This window comes from Oryzias latipes, chromosome 24 (assembly GCF_002234675.1).
Source record: "Oryzias latipes chromosome 24, ASM223467v1".
NCBI lineage: Eukaryota > Metazoa > Chordata > Actinopteri > Beloniformes > Adrianichthyidae > Oryzias > Oryzias latipes.
The window spans coordinates 47633-67018 of record NC_019882.2 but is presented as its reverse complement, the minus strand read 5'-3'; the positions used below and the strand labels follow the sequence as shown (position 1 = coordinate 67018).

General features: G+C 46.0%; 1 protein-coding gene and 1 long non-coding RNA gene across 2 annotated transcripts; both read left to right on the top strand.

Annotated features, from left to right (window-relative positions):
- Positions 1 to 3463: 3463 nt before the first annotated feature.
- LOC110014431 lies at positions 3464 to 4635 on the top strand. The gene is made up of 2 exons (XR_002872902.1): positions 3464 to 3529; positions 4600 to 4635. It is a non-coding gene; the product is annotated as an uncharacterized LOC110014431 (long non-coding RNA).
- Positions 4636 to 12222: 7587 nt separating this feature from the next.
- On the top strand, positions 12223 to 13978 carry LOC111947084. Its single transcript, XM_023953099.1, has 7 exons — positions 12223 to 12368; positions 12479 to 12598; positions 12900 to 13007; positions 13117 to 13218; positions 13328 to 13429; positions 13541 to 13642; positions 13791 to 13978. The coding sequence occupies exons 1-7, from the start codon at positions 12238 to 12240 to the stop codon at positions 13837 to 13839; spliced, it is 714 nt and encodes a 237-aa protein (XP_023808867.1). The 5' UTR covers positions 12223 to 12237; the 3' UTR covers positions 13840 to 13978.
- Positions 13979 to 19386: the final 5408 nt, after the last annotated feature.

The window sequence follows — 19386 nt, the reverse complement described above, 5'->3', positions numbered from 1 at the left end:
GAGGACAGTCAAAGGCGCGAGTCGAGCCGGAGACAGGAACCACAGCCAGGTGTAGGAGCAGGAGCAGAGGCGAAGTACTCGGTCAGGTACAGAGCAGAGACGAGCCAGAGATGAGCCAGAGGCAGGATCCACAGCCAGGTGTAGGAGCAGGAGCTCCTGGGGCAGGAGATGAAAGCTTTTGGTCAGAACTTTGTCTAAACACCTTTAAACTGACAAAAAGTCCAGATCTGCAGCTAATCCATTTCAAAACTCTACACAGAATTTACTACACTGGACAGAGGATGTTCAAGATGGGTCTCAGCAACTCAGATATTTGGGAGCACTGTGACAGTAATCTACCCGACAATTACATGCATGCACTATGGTTCTGCACGCCTGTCCAGGCTCTCTGGCAGCAGGTATGTGCCGATCTATCAGTCTGGCTTAAGGTTTCAATCACAGCTTCACCGTCACTTTGTGTGCTTGGTGACATGAGTGCCATCGATGTAGAAGGAGGATTAGGCTCTATCATTTTCATAACTCTTTGCATTGCTAAAAAATTTATTTTAATAAATTGGAAAAGCAAGAAAAATATAAATATAAGTCAACACAGAAATCTGCTGCTGGATCATATCAGCTTGGAAAAAATGTCAGCCCAAGGTTCAAGTAACTTTGAAAGAATTCGGTCTCTCTGGTCTCCCATAGCTAACTCCATGACTTAGGGGGTGGGGGGGCCTGATCGTCGCTGCTCCTTGCCCTTCTGCCGTGGGCCGGGGTGGGGGTCGGGGCCTCCGGTGCCTGGCGGGGGTGGTGGGGGCTCCGTTGGTCAGGGGGTCGGGTCCGGCGCATGGATGGGGTGGGCTGGGGTGCTGCGTGGTCCTCTGGGCTTGGGTGTGGGGGTGCGTGGTGGGGGGTGGGGTGGTGGTCTGGCTTGGCTTGGGGGGGTGGTCACTTTGCCTGTGCTGGGGGGGTTGGCGGGGGGCCCTGCTCGGGGGGGGGGCCCAGCGGCGCTGGATGGGCTGTCCATCTACACCTGGGGCTGGGATCGGCCCTTCCCTGGCTCTGGGGCGGGACGGGACAACCCTCTTGGGGCCCCCGGTCGCTTTGGGTGTCATCCGCTTCGGCTGCGGGGTCTGGGGTGAGGTGGGGGGGGGTCTTGTCGGCCCTGTCCTGTGGGGGGGGCATTCTGGGGGAGGGGGGGGCACTATTGGTACGGGGCAGAGGGGGTTGACGGGTCTGGGTCCCCGCTGAGGCCGTTTGGGGGTGGGGGCCTGGGCTTGCTCCGGAGGGGGGCGACGCTTTCTGGCTCCTCTCTCTCTGTGTGGGGTGGGTGGTGCTGGGCCTGGGGTGTTGGCGCCTCCGGGGGTGGGGCCCCTGGGCTGGGTGGGACTGGCCCCCTTGCTGGGGGGGGGGGACAGCTGTTTGACCACCGGGGGACAGTCTACCAGCTGTCCCCAACTTACCCCCTTCTTCATATAACCTCATATTAGGGTGAGGGGGTGGGGGGCTTAGCCTGCGATGGGCCTTGGGGGGGGGTTACTAGGCAGTGGCCCCCCTCCTATGGTTGCCGTATGGAGTGGGCTCCCCCTCTTTCGGTTTTATTTGCACCTTAGACATGTAGGGCCCTTGGTAAGGGGGGTGCTTGGACATCACTGCCAGCAAGCAGCAGATGTCCTCCTAGCACCCTACCCGCCAATTTTAACCGCACCTTAGACATTTAGGGCCCCTTGGTGGGGAGGGTGAGGCTGATTACTCACAGTGATCTCCTGATCACTGTGAGTAATCAGGAGATGTCCTCTTAGTGCCCTACCCGCCAATTTTAACTGCACCGCCCTTAGTACACACACCCCTCCCCCCTCAATATATACATCCCAACATAAACACACACACATGCACACACACACCCTCTCAAACACACATACACGCACACACATTTTGCAAGGAAGGTGGGACCTGGGACCATCTGTCCCCTACCTCTTCCCTGGTGGGGGGTACGGGCCCCTTTGCAACGGCGGCCGTGTCCCCGGGGTGCCGGCTTCCTGGGCCCGGCGGTGCTCTCTCCGCGCGGTTGGGGGGTTCACATTACATCTGAGCCGGGGGTGTTCGTGTCCCTGGGGTGTGGGTACTGGTCCCTGCTCCTGAGCGCTGGGCCCCGCCAAATTTCCAACTGTGGCCGAGCCTGGTCGGGCCATATTTACAACACCCCTTGTGGGCCCTCTTTTTTCCCCGGGGTTCCCCCTCCTGGGCGGGGGCGGCGGGCCCCTGCCTTGCTCCTCCCTGGGCCGGGCGGATGGCTGCCTGGAGTGCGGAGCGGGTTTCCCTTGGGGGGTCCTGGCTCGTACCTGGGGTTGGGGCGGGGGGATGCCCGGAACTCCTGGGTGGTGGTGGGGTGCTCGTCTGGGGCTGTGGGCGTCCTTCTCCGGTGGGGCCCTGCGTTGGGCGCTCCCGGCGCGGCGGGGGGGCTGCTCTCCTGGTTGGGCTGGGGCGGCGCCCTCTTTCCCTCCGTGCCTCCCTGCTCTCTGGCTCTGGGGGCCTTGCGGCGGTCCTGCTGGCCCTGGCCTGGGTGGCGGGCTTGGTCGCCCGGGCGGCGGTTGTTCCCTGCCGGTTCCCGTGTGGCGTTGGGGAGATTCCGGCTGCCGCTGCTGCTGCGGTGGGGGTCTTGGGGTGGGGATGGCTGGGCACTCTCCCTCCTTCTTTTCACGTTCCACCATCCATTTTAGAAGAACATAAACACTCACATGAGCACAGGTGTTAGCTCACCTTTGCACTAACAGTTTGCATGATTGAATGACTGAAATATTTCACACTAGTTGGTTTTAAGGCATAAGTATGCGTGTGAACACTATCTGTTTTGTGTAAACGTCGACAGGTGGACATTTTTGCAGCTACAGGTGTGTTTATAACATTTGAGTGTGTGTGTGGACAGGCCCCGCCCTTTTTGTACTACATTTGAACCTTACCATAATGATTAACAACCAGTAAACTTGTTGCTTTATGCTGCTTCATGGTCTTACCCCCTTCCCCTCCTATTATCACCCTCCTACCCCCCCCCCTCTCTCTCTAACGTCCCTCTCTCTTCTTCCCCTCTTTCCTTTTCTTTCCGGTCCAACACCAAAGATTGTCAAACATGATTGAAATTAATAAAGTTTGGCCACAATTACAAAAGGTGTTTATTCAGACATACTTTTGGTTTGTCTGAAGATTCATAACCCCTCTTGTTAAAGTAAAATTTGTCCAACACAAGAGGCCCTCAGCTCTCATCTGTCTGCCTAGCTGTTGGACAGGACAAGTTAAAAAAAAAAAAAAAGTAAATTTCTCTGTTACTACGTTACATTATGTGTACATATTAGTACTTTTTAGCTTTTGTACCTACACAGGAAAAATGAGAGAGTACTTTTTTCGGAGCTACCATCAGTAATTTTTATTTAAGTAGGTTTAAAAACGTAGAGGAAATATGCGAGACCACGCCCACTCTACTTTCTTTAGTTTCGTTTCTTCCGCCATTTTGTTATCCCGCAGCGGCCGGAGGAAGATAGAGGCTGTGACTGAGGTAAGTCTGCTAATTGCTCAAAAATAAGTTGGAAACTTGTTTTAAGCGCGTTCGGTTATTTTATCTGTAAGGAATAACTTTTGTGTAGTGGAATGCTGCTATTCCACCGTGTATGTGCCTGTGAGGAGATTGCAAACTACGAGCAGGAGTTTTGCTAACGGTTAGCCTCAGCCGTTTGAAGTTCAGCTAAATGCAGCCATTAAATAAATTAAGCTGTTGCTTTTATTAGTGTTGTACCGCGTTCCTTTAAATACATTGAAATATATACATTTTTTCACTAGATAATTCTGTCGCCGTTTTACCGATGTACGCTGGCGTTGATGCACCGGTTGTTGTTGCCGCCTACCCCCCCCCCTTTTTTTTCTTTCTGTCTTTCTTAGTAAGGAAGCCAGCTACTTTTGAAACAACCAGCTCCATAATTCTTACTGATATTTATCAGGTCCGTCGAATTCAATGCGTTACTCATTTTAATCTGTAATGTGTAGGAGTCCAATAACGTTTTATTTTTATCTTTTTTAAACCGCAGTATGGCGGTCCTTCCCATTTATATGTCAGCCTGCCGTAGCTGCTGTGCGCGCGCAGCCACCATTTCTTCAATGCAAGACAGTGACAGAGACTGTTTAGGTTGTCATGATCGCTCATTGTTGGTCAAGCGAAGTTTACACTGTGTTGTTGATTTTGATCATTCTCCTGCAGAGATTATTTTTTTTGAATGGAGGTGTTATTTTTTTTAAATGGAGGTCCGTGATTCCAGATACTCATCACGATTTCCCATACCAAAAACTCATCTAGAAACCAGGAAAAAATTATTTTTTTTATATGAACTTCCAAGAAATAAATCTATAGGCCCTTAGAAGCCAGTGCATTGTCGTCAGTGTTTTTTTTAGCAGTTCTGCAAATTCTGCAACATTGGTGTGGCAGCTAGTGTGAACTGTATATTTCCCATTACTATTTTAAAATGTATTAATTTATTTGGAACAGGGCTTAGATCTGAATAAATGCTGTGTTGGTACCTTTTGGTGTTGTAATGTTTTTTCTTTTTTGTAATATATTATTTTTTTTCCCACCAGGAAAGATGCAAGCTGTGCGTGAACATGTCGAACGCCAAAAAAAAAAAATGTTTTGAAGTTCAGCTGACCTTCAAATCCTTTTGGGAATGCGGTGAGTGGAAACATCACAATTTCCAGCATTTTTCTTTACAAGAATCAGTCAACTTTGTGGACAAACTGTCAGCTGTGATGCAAACAGATTTTTTTATTTGCTTCTTAATTTAAAGATAATTTATGTGCTGTATTCTAAACATAATTTTGCTGTGTTCACAGCTGCCAAAAAGTTCAATATCCCAACCTTGGACTTGAAAGTGTTTGATGACTCAAAGACAGAAGTTGATGAGCAGGTTTTTGATCTCCTGTTGAAAAACCCAAACCTTGGTGTGTTGGAAATTTGTCTGGCCGAAGATACAAATACAGAAGGTGAAGTTTTTCTTTTAAATTGTAATTTATCTATTTTGTTTTGAATGGTTTTGGGTAAATTCCCCTTTGATGCCTGAATTTATTTCCAAGGGAAATAATCTGTGTTTTTGCTTTCAAGTACATGCTAAATTACGAACATTTTTGAGCTGAAGAGTTTTGATTGTATATTTGCATCAATAGGAGTCTGAGGGTTAATGATTTATTTGACAGGATAGTGTGGGGAACAAAACACGGGCAAATAAGTATGAGTTTTATATCCTATTGCTGTCTTAGACAAGATAATAAATCTGCTAAACTGTTAAGTTGGTCAGTATTTAAAAATCTTTGTTTTTACTTTTTTTGTTTTTGCTATCATACTAATTTAAATATTACAGTAACTGAAAGCTTTAATACTTTGACAGATCAGCTGAGTTGTCCTGCAAAGAGCTGCAATACCAGTTCAAGTGGAGATACTGAATTGGACTCAGATGACACAATAATATTACAACACAGTCCTACAACAAGACGAAGAGTTGAAGACACCTCTCTTGCTAAATTAAGTAAATAATCTTTTCACAAAGTCATTTCAAGCATTCAAAGTCAGGCTGTCTTTCCAATTCAGTTTAGTTGTCAAACAGTGCAGTAAGGCAGATCATCCAAACTAGTTTAAAGTTTTCTAGGGAAACAGCAGATTGCACCGAGTAAGTCACAACACAATGAATACATTCTGGAATACTGTCCTCATCATACAAACATATAATTCTTCTGTATTTCCTTCAACAATTAACAAGATATTGACTATACGGGCGACAGTGGCTCAGGTGGTTGAGCGGGTCGTCCAATGACCGAAGGGTTGGCGGTTCGATCCCCGCTCCCACCAGCCAAAAAATGTCGTTGTATCCTTGGGCAAGACACTTCACCCTCCTTGCCTCCAGTGTGACTCCACTGGTGTGTGAATGTGTATGAATGATCCCGGTGATGGTCAGAGGGGCCGTAGGCGCGAAATGGCAGCCACGCCTCTGTCAGTCTGCCCCAGGGCAGCTGTGGCTACAACCATAGCTTACCATCACCAAGTATGAATGAGGAGTGAATGAATAATGGACACACTGTAAGTGCTTTGAGTGTCTTGAAAAGCGCAGATAAATCCAATTCATTATTATTATTATACAAAGACAGACATTGATTATGCAGTTTTTGAGGGGGAAAAATGTTTTCTGGGACATGGTTTCTGCAGTTCAATTGGAATTCACCTTCAAGTTCTTGACAGGACTGTTTTGCAGAGTTAACCGGCCTTAATTTCCCATCATGCCATTGTTTACGCTCCCGTTACCTTACAGTCCCTCACAACCCCCAAGCAACAGAATTGGCGTGCAATATTGGAGCTATCCAGCCTCATAGATGTGAGCCAGATGCCAACTCAGACGAGGACAATGAAGACAAGCGGAGCAGGGAGCTTGTGGCCTGCCAAATGTAGCTTGTATGTAACAACTACAAGCTTTCTCAAATTACATCTTTTTATCTGCTCCTGATTCATCCCAATTTGAGAAAATAAATATTCAGAAACACAGTTTTATTCTTAAATCTTATAACAATATGTCATCATAAAAATGCTACATTTTAAAAAATAACTTTCATTAGAGTGGGTCCCCCATTTTTAACTTGTCGCAGTATTTTTCTCATGATGGGCACGTTTAAAAGAACACGTTTGAAACTGCACATCTGAGTATTCACTCAAATTGGGATGAATCAGGAACAGACAAAATAAATGCAGTTTGAGGAAGGTCTCTATTGTGACGCACCACATGAAATGAAGTGGGTCAGAGTCCCTCTGCTCCGCTCTATTCTGATGCGTCCACTTGCAGACAAACAGATCCATTAACATCTTCATCATACTTGTCTGAGCTTGATCTAAACTATGGCCGGAAAGCTTCAATATTGCTCACCATTTTAGTTTCACCACTAATGTTAGTTTTAGGTTGGAATGACTGTAAGCTAGAGGGAGAGGGCGTAAACAAAGGGATGATCGGACATCAGCAGAGGGTTACTACTGTGTCAATAGCCCCGCCTACAACTCAGAAGTTAATTTCTGATAAACTCCAAACCACTCTGCACAAACTGTCTTTAAACATCATCTCAAAGTGCTTTAACCCCAGTAATCAGTGCTTGCAGTTGTAATTTTTATTATTAATGTGGACTTTTAAATTTGATCCAATAGGTGGTTGCTGTCATTGGTGAGGATGCATCATCCGTTGAAGGTCATGTGAATGTCCTGTATATCCAGTACAGCAAGGTGCGAGAGGATATACTAAAGAAATACCCTTTCTTGAAGACAACCTCAGGGGTCATTGACATTTTAAATCAGTTCTCAGCTTAAAATACATTTTGAATGTCAATATAAGCTGAAACATCTGCTAAAATGACCATTAACAGCTTTAACTCAATTGTAAAAACATTGTAATTTTCTAAACCCATATATAAATATATAGTCATTCAAGCCAAGTAATATTTATACAATGAGATCACTAAAGGGAAATGGCAATGAAAGAGGCAACAAAGAATATTAGAGTGTTTTATGTCTTTTGTTTGTTTTAGTTAAAGTGATTAATTTTCTAATTTTCTTCAATTTTCAGTTGTTTGATGATGTTGACCGAATGCATCCATCACCTGTCAGTTTAAGCCAGCGCTTCAAGGACGGCGTTTACCAGTATTGTGCCAAAGGTGCTTGAACTTGTTCAAAGAAAAGCTCCATTAGCCAAAGTCTACAAAGAATCAAGAGAAGAGATGCTTGGAGAGGATCTACTAGGTATTGACATAAAACGCAATCCTTGGTAATCTTTAGTGTGTTTTATAGTTCTTCTTTTTAGATTTCTTATCAATATTATCTTATCACATTTATGCATTTTATTATTTAAATTATGCATTTAAACTTGGTTATAAGTTTACTTTTTTATTATCTATTTTTAGAAAATGTAGAATGCAGTAGAAAGATGTACTTAAAATGAGGTCTAGTACTTCTTTTGTTAATGTCATAAGTTTTATTTCATGGTTTAAAATTGGTAACTGAAGTGCTATGTGCTGTTTACAATTAATCAAATGTTAAGGTTATAGTTACAATGAATGCAATGTAAACTGAAGGAAAAATATAGATTTTTCATTATTGTAAAATTGCTAATAATTGTAAATATATGCATCCTGTTGTGACACTGTGGAGCTTAAAACATTCATACTGTGAAATGTCAGAATTGTAATTGTTTTGAATGTTTAATAAATGTGATAAAAAGTATACTGGTCTTTTAATGTGCTGTATCTGGTACAAATTTGCCATCAAAGGGTACAAAAGGCTTGTCACTGGGGCAGTACCCTTAAAAGAACAAATTTGTACCTTTTTTAAAGGTACATTATAGTACCATAGCACTATAAGGTACAATTTAGTCCACAGAGGTACATATTTGCCTTTGAAAGGTACATACTGAAAGGGTACAGATACGCACCTATATGAAAGATTACAACATTTGTACCCTTGAGGGTACTGCCCCAGTGACAAGCCATTGTACCTCTAAAGGTACAAATTTTGCACATTTTTTCTGACAGTGTGTGGGGGGTGCTCAGAGTTATCAACATTCAGTCAGGAAAGCAGCACATCCTGGGCTTCTGTGTTTTCTGCTCTTTTGTTTGGCCTGCATGAATCTCCAGAAAGGCATGAACCAGCTGGTTCCTTTGGAGAACATGAACTCCTCAGTATCTTATAGAACAAAACCCCATGAAGACATTAAAAACCTCTGACACATCTATCCAGTTTGGAAATAGTAGCCGAATGTAACCACTGATGCTGCTTTTGTCCTAAATGCTCACACTTTGTTACTTCTTCTAATTCTCAGGCTTCATTTCAAAACGTTTTCTTGCACAAATGATTGTGAAAGAGCTCGTCTGTTGTGGATCTGTGGTAAAAGAGGCTGATTCACTCACCACACTTAATCTGCACACCACAGATGACGCGTAAGGCGGGTTGGCTGCAGTGTCAAAGCAGAACATTTAAAATAACTTTTTTTTAGAACGTTCTTAGGTTCCGATGATTTCTTCTGAGAAGATTCTTCATTTCTACACTTCCCATGTTTACAGGCTAGATAGTTGTATGTCTGCACCTATTCAAAACCATCCACCGCTGTATGTGAAGGTCTTAATGTGGGAAGAAGTAACATGTCATGAAAGAGAATCTGAATTACTCTGAAACCTCTTCCTCTGACAGATTAAAAGACTTAAAAGATCAGATCCTAACATTCAGAAGTGAAATCATATTTGATCACAATCTGCTAAAAAAGCTCATTTTTGATTGACATGGATTATTGTTCAGCTTTAAATTGCAAATTGTGCGACTCTTAGCCTTTTATGAAGCATCTGTGAATGCATACATGTGTGTTTTTGATTTCATTAAAGGTAAAGTTTAAGTGAGAGGGCTCAAAGGCTCTTTTCCATTCCATGTCTGAATAATGCATTCAAAGTTCTGACTCGTCAAGAGGAAACAGCCAGAGGTGTGATAAGATAAAGTGATGAAGAAGTGATGCGACAGAAAATCTGCCAGATCATTTCCTCGTCTGAGACGCATAGTCAGCTGCAGTTTAACCTGCAGGAATGCAGCCAGAACAGATGCTCATATGACTTTCTCAGATTTGTTAAAGACTCAGAGACTTTTTGGGCACATTTGTTAGGATTCTGTTGTAATTTCTGTCAATTATTTTAAATTTTACAATAAACCCTCTTTGTACTGCTCTGACCAAATGGCATTAATTCTGTCTCTGTATGAGATATCCCAGAGTGGTCTTTTATTTATTTATTTTTTTTGTCTTTGATGAATACTTGGCTCTTAATTCTGCCAGAAATCATGTTTCCTGGTCGTCCTTCTCTCCTCTCCAAACAATTTCCAAAGTGGAGATTGTCCTTTTGTCAGAATTAATTAGAAATCAGTTCATGCATCTTTTACTTTAGGAGTTGATGGCTCTGTGACCTGTCCAGGAGGAACCCCGCTTTTGTCCAACAATAGCCAGGTCAGAGTCTGGCGGCCCTGTGACCCTGAAAGGGTTAAGGAAATCGATGGATTAGACTGCTGCCTTCCTTTACCATCAGGCTGTCCTAAAACTCTCTAAAACCTTATTGGCTTAAAATGCTGCTGCTAGAGTTTCTACAGGGCCGGCTGGTGGTCTGCCTTGAGCACTTTGTGGGCGTTTCTTCAGTGGCCCGGGTTCATGTCTGGGGTTAGGAGATGTTTTGCTTAGGATACCTGAGCGGTGTTAGGTCCCTTATCTGGGGCTCGGGCCTTGGGTTGACTGCGTTTGTCTCTCGGTCTAATCCGCCTGCTATGTCTCTACACAAAGATTCAACAGCCCACCTGTTGACAGAGGTGACACTGCCAGATGCACAAGAAATCCAGATTGTCAGATATCCAATTGTTGAACATCTGCAGGCAGCTGGGATAAACGAATCAACTTGAGATCACCCTGCCAATCATTGGTCTATTCAATCAAGTGTCACGATAGCGGGGAGTGAAAAAACAGACCCAGATGCTGGAACCCGGAAACATCACGCAAATCTTGTAGTGGAATATAAAGAATTTATTGTTCAAGAGTATCGGACTAACTTGGGATGATGAGACAAAGGAGATGGCGTGTGGACCAATCGGTGAGTAGCGTCCCAGTGTATGGAGACGAAGCGAGGAGTCTTGGTGTGAGGCTGAGTCGTGGAGTTGGGGCTTGACTGGAGGGCAGGAGCTCAGGCATAACCGGACAGAAGGTGGAAGGGTGGACCCAGTTTGGCAGACATAGATCCAGTAGACAAGGAGGTAGACGTGAATACATGAACGAGAGTGGATCTAGATTCAGATTATGATCACGTGAGATCATGAGACTGAGTACTGCACCGTAGAGGAAAACAAACTGGCGATGAATGCTGGTGAAGGTCCATCTAATATGGAGCAGGGAGGCTGATGAGGAGAGTGCCAACAGCTGGGTCCAATCTGGGGAGGAAGAACAGAGAAGGGAGGGGGAAGGCTCCTGGAGCTACCATGACTGTATCCCCCCTCAGCGACCGCCTCCTGGCGGTCCAGGACGTCTGTCAGGATGGGCCCGATAGAAATCATCAATAAGAGAGGGATCGAGGATGAGGGAACGGGAGACCCACAACTGCTCTTCAGGGCCATAACCCTCCCAGTCCACCAGGAAAGAAAAGCCCCGACCCCGGCGCCTTACACCCAACACCCGGCTGACAGTGAAGGCCGGGGCGCCGTTGATGACACGGGCGGGTGGAGGGGAAGCGGACGGCGGGCAAAGAGGGCTTTCTTGGACAGGTTTGATCTGGGAAACGTGGAAGGAAGGGTGTATCTTGAGTGCAGCCGGTAAACGGAGTCGGACACAGGAGGGATTGATGATTTTGTCGATGACGTATGGATCGATGAACCGAGGCGTGAGCTTACGGGATGAGGATTGGATGAGAATATTATGTGATGAGAGCCAAACCTTTTGTCCACCTTGTGTAGGTGCCACAACTCTACACAAAGCTACTGTCCAGGCATCTGACTCCAGCAAGAAGGAAAACTGCATTAACCTACCTTTTCCAGTTGCCCAATCTCCTATTCTTACCATTTTTAGACCCATATGGCTCTTAACCTGGGTTGGCAGTGGTCCAGAGACATTTGATCAGGAAGTTGCAGGTTTGGTTCTCATACCGCCTTGAAAGACACTGAACCCCACATGGTTCCTGGTGGTCTGGTTAGTGCCTGACATGGTAGCTCTGCCACCATCAGTGGGTAAATGTGGGAATGGGAATTGTGACAGTGAAACTCTTAAGAAATCCTCAGATTTGGTTATTGGATGTATCTACAAATGGATCCATATGAAGTTTTTCTGTTTTTAAAATTAAGATGGAACTCTTCCCTTAATGAAGTCACACTGATTTTAAAGTCTTGTTTTAACTAAGCCTGCTGGGCTGTGGTACAGCGGTCAATGCCCTGGGTTTCCTAGGATCTCACGTCCAGTCAGTCTGGCTTTGTCTGGATGGTTGTTAGAATTTTGTCATAGCCAAATGGCCTCTGACTCACAATGCAGTGAATCTGCTGATCAAATCCCATTTTCACAGGAATTCAAGTGACACCTTCAACCGTGGGAAGTGGTACCTGCATGACCCAGCTAAGTTCTGTTGGTTCAGATGAAAACTGTTTGGGATGGACCTTGTGGGTTTGAAAGCATTGTGAAAGATTGCACAACAGAGATGGGATCTGACCTGTTTGGCACAAATATAAGGAGGAAGAAGAGACCAACAGCACCCAAGCCTTCTCACAGAGGACGCCGAGAAGAAAAGACCAAAAACTTTCAGTCACATCAATCTTTAAATTGGAAAAGGTAAAACTTTAGACTCTTGATGTTTTTAAATCTAGTTTAAAATTGAAAGAACCTGAAGTCAAATTGATGAAAAAATCACAAATATTTGCTATTTTGACTTGTTTCCACAGGATGAAGAGTATTGTGATGTTTCTTGTGCTGTCCACCGTGACGGCTCAGCCGGCAGTGTCTGCTCCTTCAGATCCTGGATACTCTGGAAAAGATGCTGCTCAGACTGATGACAGTAATAAGTAATGTGCATCGTATGACTCTATTTTGCTACTAAGTTACGCAAAAGAAACCAGAAATTTAACTGTAATGTTGCCACAGATACTTTTGATTGACATTTGAAGTTTTCTGTTTTTGTACTTTGATGCAAATGTTAGAGAAGAAACTTCTAGCTAAACAGTTCTGGTCACAAATGATCCGAGCAGCTGACCAGGCCCAATAGTAAAGCCTTTGATGACTGGGTTTAAGTCTTAATATCTGCTCCCTTTTCAGAATTTTTACATCTGAAACGGTTCAGTTTAAGTGTTTTTTTCTCTTCTTCAGATTAACGATTGCTCACAAATACCTGGAAAAGGACCTGCAGAACCTGGACAAAAGATTCTGGCCAGATATGTTTACAGTTGCTACTAAAGGCGTGGATTTGGCCCACCAGTAAAACCTTTTATTCCAGTTCTAAGATTTTCTATTTGCTCCTGTCAGAAATATGAAACATGAAAGAGTTCACTTTAAGTGTAATTAAGTCATTTTTTTCCTTTTTCAGTTTGATCCATGGTCACAAACACTTGGACCAGCAGGATCTGGACAAACGATCCTGGTCGGATATCTTTGCAACAGCTACTAAAGGCGTGGATTTGGCCCACCAGTAAAACCTGTTTCCTGCCTTTTTCCTTAAATCTTTTTTCCCATGTCAGAAGGATTGAATAATAATATTGTTAACTTTTAGCTTAATTCTGTTTTGTTTCTCTTTTCAGTTTGATCCATGGTCACAAACACTTGGACCAGCAGGATCTGGACAAACGATCCTGGTCGGATATTTTTGCAACAGCTACTAAAGGCGTGGATTTGGCCCACCAGTAAAACCTTTTATTCTCATTCTAAGATTTTCTATTTGCTCCTGTCTCAGAAATATGAAACATGGAAGAGTTCACTTTAAGTGTAATTAAGTCATTTTTTTCCTTTTTCAGTTTGATCCATGGTAACAAACACTTGGACCAGCAGGATATGGACAAACGGTCCATGTCGGATATCTTGGCAGCAGCTGCTAAAGCTGTGGATTCGGCCTACGGGTAAAAGTTGTTATTGCTGCTTCTTTCTTTCATTGTTTGCTTCTGTCTCAGAATTATTCAAATTTAACCTAAAACTGTAAAGTAAAACTGTACTAAGTTAAAATGAAAGGTAGTATTTGAAAATTTCAAGTATTTTGCTTTTCAACAGTGTCATCCATGGTGGGGGGAAAGGAAGTGGTGCTGGAAATCAAACCTGAGCCTACTCATGTGAAGCATAACTGAAAATGTTTCCTTTTTTGTTAAAAACTTTCAACTTGCATTACATTTTCTTTTTTCATTTAGCTGAAAATGTTTAAAGTTGTCCAATAAACTAGCTTTGAAGCATTTAGAACAAGTGTTTCTGGCATTTTTGAAAGTTCATGAAAGAAGCCAGAACTCGGGTGACCCAGATCCTCCTCTTACCTGAGAGCCAACCCACAGCGGAAACTCTGTCAGTATCGGGGACCTTGTTCTTCAGTGTTGACTCAGAGCTCAAGACCGTCAGTGAAATGGAAACTAGAGTCCGGTTTCAAACAGATTCAATCATGAACTCTTGGGTTGTGTTTCTTTGTCAGAGTGGTGGACGGATTAGACAGTCTATTCAACAATTTCAATCCAACCAAATGCTCTGCAGAATGAAGCTTGAGTTGAAATGTACAAACATTTCAGGGTTTCTTTGGTTCTTTAGAATCCTCCTGGTAACCTCAGAGTCCAGTGTTTTTTATCTCTGTTCACTCAGAGAAAAGTGAAAAGCTTTAAACTGAATGCTGGAACTCATTTTCTGCATCATCACTGACAGAAATAAACAGCTCATGCTGGTCAATAGAACTACATCCAACGTTTTTCTCTGTAATGTTTGTGGGTAAAGTCAGGCAGAAGAACAGATGCTGATGTGGTGACGAACACAGAAACAAAAGAGATCATGTCCATGACACAGACACTTTGTGGTTTTTCTACTTTGAGTTGCAGCTCATCTTCTATTTTTCACGAGCAGATGTTTGTAGTTATTTCCAGGTTTCTAGTGCAAAATGCGTTTCAGGGTCTTTCAGTGTCCACAGTTTATACCTCTTCTTGAAAAGCTGCTTGTTGTTAAAGCTACATTTCCTGGCATTTCGTAGCATTTCACGATAGCAAGCTGAAAGCACAGCGTGCCGAACTGACTCAAACTGCTTAATGGCATCGTAAATTCCCATCACCGATGGCGTCAGGTTTAACAGCTGCCACAATTTAAATTTCCCGGCATTTCGTAGCATTTCACGATAGCAAGCTGAAAGCACAGCGTGCCGAACTGACTCAAACTGCTTAATGGCATCGTAAATTCCCATCACCGATGGCGTCAGGTTTAACAGCTGCCACAATTTAAATTTACAGAAGATTTATTTTTTCACAAACTTTTCAAGAACCTAGAAATTGCATTTTCAATTTCCAAAACTTTTCCAAGTTTTTCTTTACCATACAAACCCTGTAATAAGGTCTTAAAGAGTAGATGGTGGAAATATCAGCCACTTCCTGCAACAGCAATGCTAAATATCAATGTTGGTCTTAAGCTGTGTTCATGGCGAAGGCGTCCAGTTTCAATGTTAAATCAATATAGAAAAGCAATCAGCAATTTGAGCGTCAAGTGTAGCACGTCATTTTGGTAACCGTGTGTTTTGGGGCCATGGTGCAATTTCAGCGTCGCAAGAATTAAAAGATCTAAACTTCAAACTATCAAAGAAGACGCATTGTGTAAACAAATTAGGAACCCAGCTTGGCCCATTATATGTTAATGCCGTGATCAGTTGGGTGGAGTCCAAAACTAACATGAAGGAAAGTCTGATTGTTCTCCTTAACTTTGATATTTTTCTTTTTCCATCAAGACAAAAATAACAAATAAACTAATTTTATTTATTTATTTTGTCTCCCTGGACCCCTGGGTCCTTTCTGCGTGGAGTATGCATGTGTGGGGTTTCTCCAGCGTTCTCCCACAGTTTAAAGACATTCTTAATGTCATGATTTGTTCTAACTTGACAGACCCAGATGCTGGAATCCGGAAGAAACTGAGTAGGTGAGAGGTAAGCATCCATCCATCCATCCATACATCTTCCTCCGCTTATCCGGGACTGGGTCGCGGGGGCAGCAGACTGAGCAGAGATGCCCAGACTTCCCTCACCCCAGCCACTTCCTCCAGCTCCTCTGGGGGGACCCCGAGGCGTTCCCAGGCCAGCCGAGAGACGTAGTCTCTCCAGCGTGTCCTGGGTCTTCCCCGGGGCCTCCGCCCAGTGGGACATGCCCGGAACACCTCTCCAGGGAGGCGTCCAGGGGGCATCCGGACTAGATGCCCGAGCCACCTCAGCTGGCTCCTTTCGATGTGGAGGAGAAGCGGTTCTACTCCGAGCTCCCCGCGGGTGGCCGAGCTTCTCACCCTTTCTCTAAGGGAGCGCCCAGCCACCCTACGGAGGAAGCTCATTTCAGCCGCTTGTATTCGGGACCTCGTTCTTTCGGTCATGACCCATAGCTCATGACCATAGGTGAGTACTGGAACGTAGATCGACCGGTAAATTGAGAGCTTTGCTTTTCGGCTCAGCTCTCTCTTCACCACGACGGACCGATAGAGCGACCGCATAACTACGGACGCCGCTCCGATCCGCCTGTCAATCTCACGCTCCGATCTTCCCTCAATCGTGAACAAGACCCCAAGGTATTTAAACTCCTCCACCTGGGGGAGGGACACTCCACCCACTGAGAGATGGCAAACTATCTTTCTCCGGTCAAGGACCATGGCCTCAGATTTAGCGGTGCTGACCCTCATCCCGGCCGCTTCACACTCGGCCGCAAACCGCCCCAATGCACGCTGGAGGTCCCGGTTCGATGAAGCCAACAGGACAACATCATCTGCAAAAAGCAGAGAGGAAATCCTGTGGTCCCCAAACCAGATCCCTTCCGGCCCCTGGCTGCGCCTAGAAATTCTGTCCATAAAAACTATGAACAGAACCGGTGATAAAGGGCAGCCTTGCCGGAGTCCAACGTGGACCGGAAACAGGTCTGACTTACTGCCGGCTATGCGAACCAAGCTCCTACTCCGGTCATACAGAGACCGGACAGCCCTCAGTAAGGCTCCCCGGACCCCATACTCCCAGAGCACCCCCCACAGGATGCCACGGGGGACGCGGTCGAACGCCTTCTCCAAATCCACAAAACACATATGGACTGGATGAGCGAACTCCCACAATCCCTCCAGCACCCTAGATAGGGTGTAGGTGTAGAGCTGGTCCACTGTTCCACGACCAGGACGGAAACCGCACTGTTGTTCCTGAATCCGAGGTTCGACTTTCGGACGGACTCTCCTCTCCAGTACCCTGGCATAGACTTTCCCAGGGAGGCTGAGGAGTGTAATTCCCCTATGGTTGGAACACACTCTCCAGTCCCCCTTCTTAAAGAGGGGAACCACCACCCCTGTCTGCCAGTCCAGTGGTACGGTTCCCGACCGCCACGCGACGCTGCAGAGACGTGTCAGCCAAGACACTCCCACAGCATCCAGAGACTTTAGGTGCTCAGGGCGGACTTCATACACCCCCGGGGCCTTGCCACCGAGGAGCTCGTTGACTACCTCAGTGACTTCAGCCCGGGTAATAGACAGCCTCACCCCAAAGTCCTCACTCTCCGCTTCTTCAAAAGAAGGCGTGTCAGTGGGATTGAGGAGATCCTCGAGGTACTCCTTCCACCGCCCGACAATGTCCTCAGTCGAAGTCAACAGCTCCCCACCTGCACTGAAAACGGTGCCTGTGGAGAACTGCTTTCCCCTCCTGAGTCGCCGGATGGTTTGCCAGAATTTCTTCGAGGCCAACCGATAGTCCTTCTCCATGACCTCACCGAACTCCTCCCAGGACCGAGTTTTCGCCTCCGCAACAGTCCGGGCCGCAGCTCGCTTAGACTGCCGGTATCTGTCAGCTGCCTCTGGAGTCCCGCAGGCCAGCCAGGCCTGGTAGGACTCCTTCTTCAACTTGACGGCATCCCTTACTTCCAGTGTCCACCACCGGGTTCGGGGGTTACCGCCGCGACAGGCACCAGAGACCTTGCGACCACAGCTCCGAGCAGTAGCAGAGACAATGGAGGTGGAAAACATGGTCCACTCGGACTCAATGTCCCCAACCTCCCTCGGTACCTGTTTGAAGTTCTCCCGGATGTGGGAGTTAAAGACTTCCCTGACGGAGGGCTCAGCCAGACGTTCCCAGCAGACCCTCACAGTACGTTTGGGTCTTCCAAGTCTTTCCGGCCTCCTTCCCCGCCAGCGAATCCAACTCACCACCAGGTAGTGATCGGTGGACAGCTCCGCCCCTCTCTTCACCCGAGTGTCCAAGACACAGGGCCGAAGGTCGCCTGAAACAACTACAAAGTCGATCATTGACCTCCTGCCTAGGGTGTCCTGATGCCAGGTGTATTGATGGACACCCTTGTGCTCGAACATGGTGTTCGTTATGGACAAACTATGACGAGCACAGAAGTCCAATAACAAAACACCACTCGGGTTCAGATCAGGGGGGGCGTTCCTTCCAATCACACCCCTCCAGGTGCCACTGTCATTGCCCACGTGGGCATTGAAGTCCCCCAGGAAGACAATGGAGTCCCCCATTGGGGCACTTTCCAGTACCCCTTCGAGAGACACCAAGAAGGCCTGGTACTCCGAACTGCTGTTCGGCCCGTAAGCCGAAACTACAGTTAGAGATCTGTCCCCCACCCGGAGGCGGAGGGACATGACCCTCTCGTCCACCGGGGTGAACTCCAACACTTGGCGGCTGAGCTGGGGGCTCACGAGTAAGCCCACGCAGAGCCCGCCGCCTCTCACCTTGGGCAACTCCAGAGTGGTAGAGAGTCCAACCCCTCTCTAAGGACTGAGTTTCAGAGCCCAGGCTATGTGTGGAGGTGAGCCCGACATAATCGGGTCCTCGGTATTACGTTTCATCAGAGGCTTCTGAACCGCTCTTTGTCTGGCTTGAGAGGTAAGCATCAGAGGTTTAATTGTAGGTAGGTAATATTGCTTGTAGACTTGACAGGATGAGTCAGAGGGAATGAGTTTGAATCCTTGGCTTGAAGGTTCAGCGCGGCTGGAGGTATTCGGCAGGAAGATTTCTAAAGCGATGAGGCAGTAGGCAGGCGGCTAGACGTGGAACCTGAGCTGACCATGGAAACCAGGTAAGTACCCGAGGACGAGTAACCCTTTGGGCGAGGCGTAGCAAAATTAACGAAATTAACGTGTTGTTCGTGTTCGGAGGGGTTGTTGGAGTAGACAAAGATGTGATCTAAGTAGACAAAGACAAAGCGGTTGAGAAAGTCCTGCAACACGTCATTAACGAGTCTTTGAAAGACAGCAGAGGCGTTGGTGAGGCCGAACAGCATGACAAGGTACTCATAATGGCCAAGCGGTCTGTTAAAGGCAGTTTTCTACTCGTCGCCGTCACGAATGCGGACCAGTTGGTAGGCTTGCGGAGGTCGAGTTTAGTGAAGATATGCTCCTCCTGAACAGAATCAAAAACGGAGTTAATCAACGGATGAGAATATTTATCCTTGACAGTGATCTGATTAAGTTCCCGATAGTCGATGCAGGGTCTTAGCGACTTGTCTTTCTTTTCAACGAAAAAGAACCCTGCACCGACCGAAGAGGACGAGGGACGAATGTGACCTGAGGACAAGGCTTCCTGGATATATTACTCCATAGCAGATCTTTCGGGGCCGGACAAATTAAAATTTCCCCTTGGGAAGGGCGGCCCACTAAGAAGCTCAAAGGA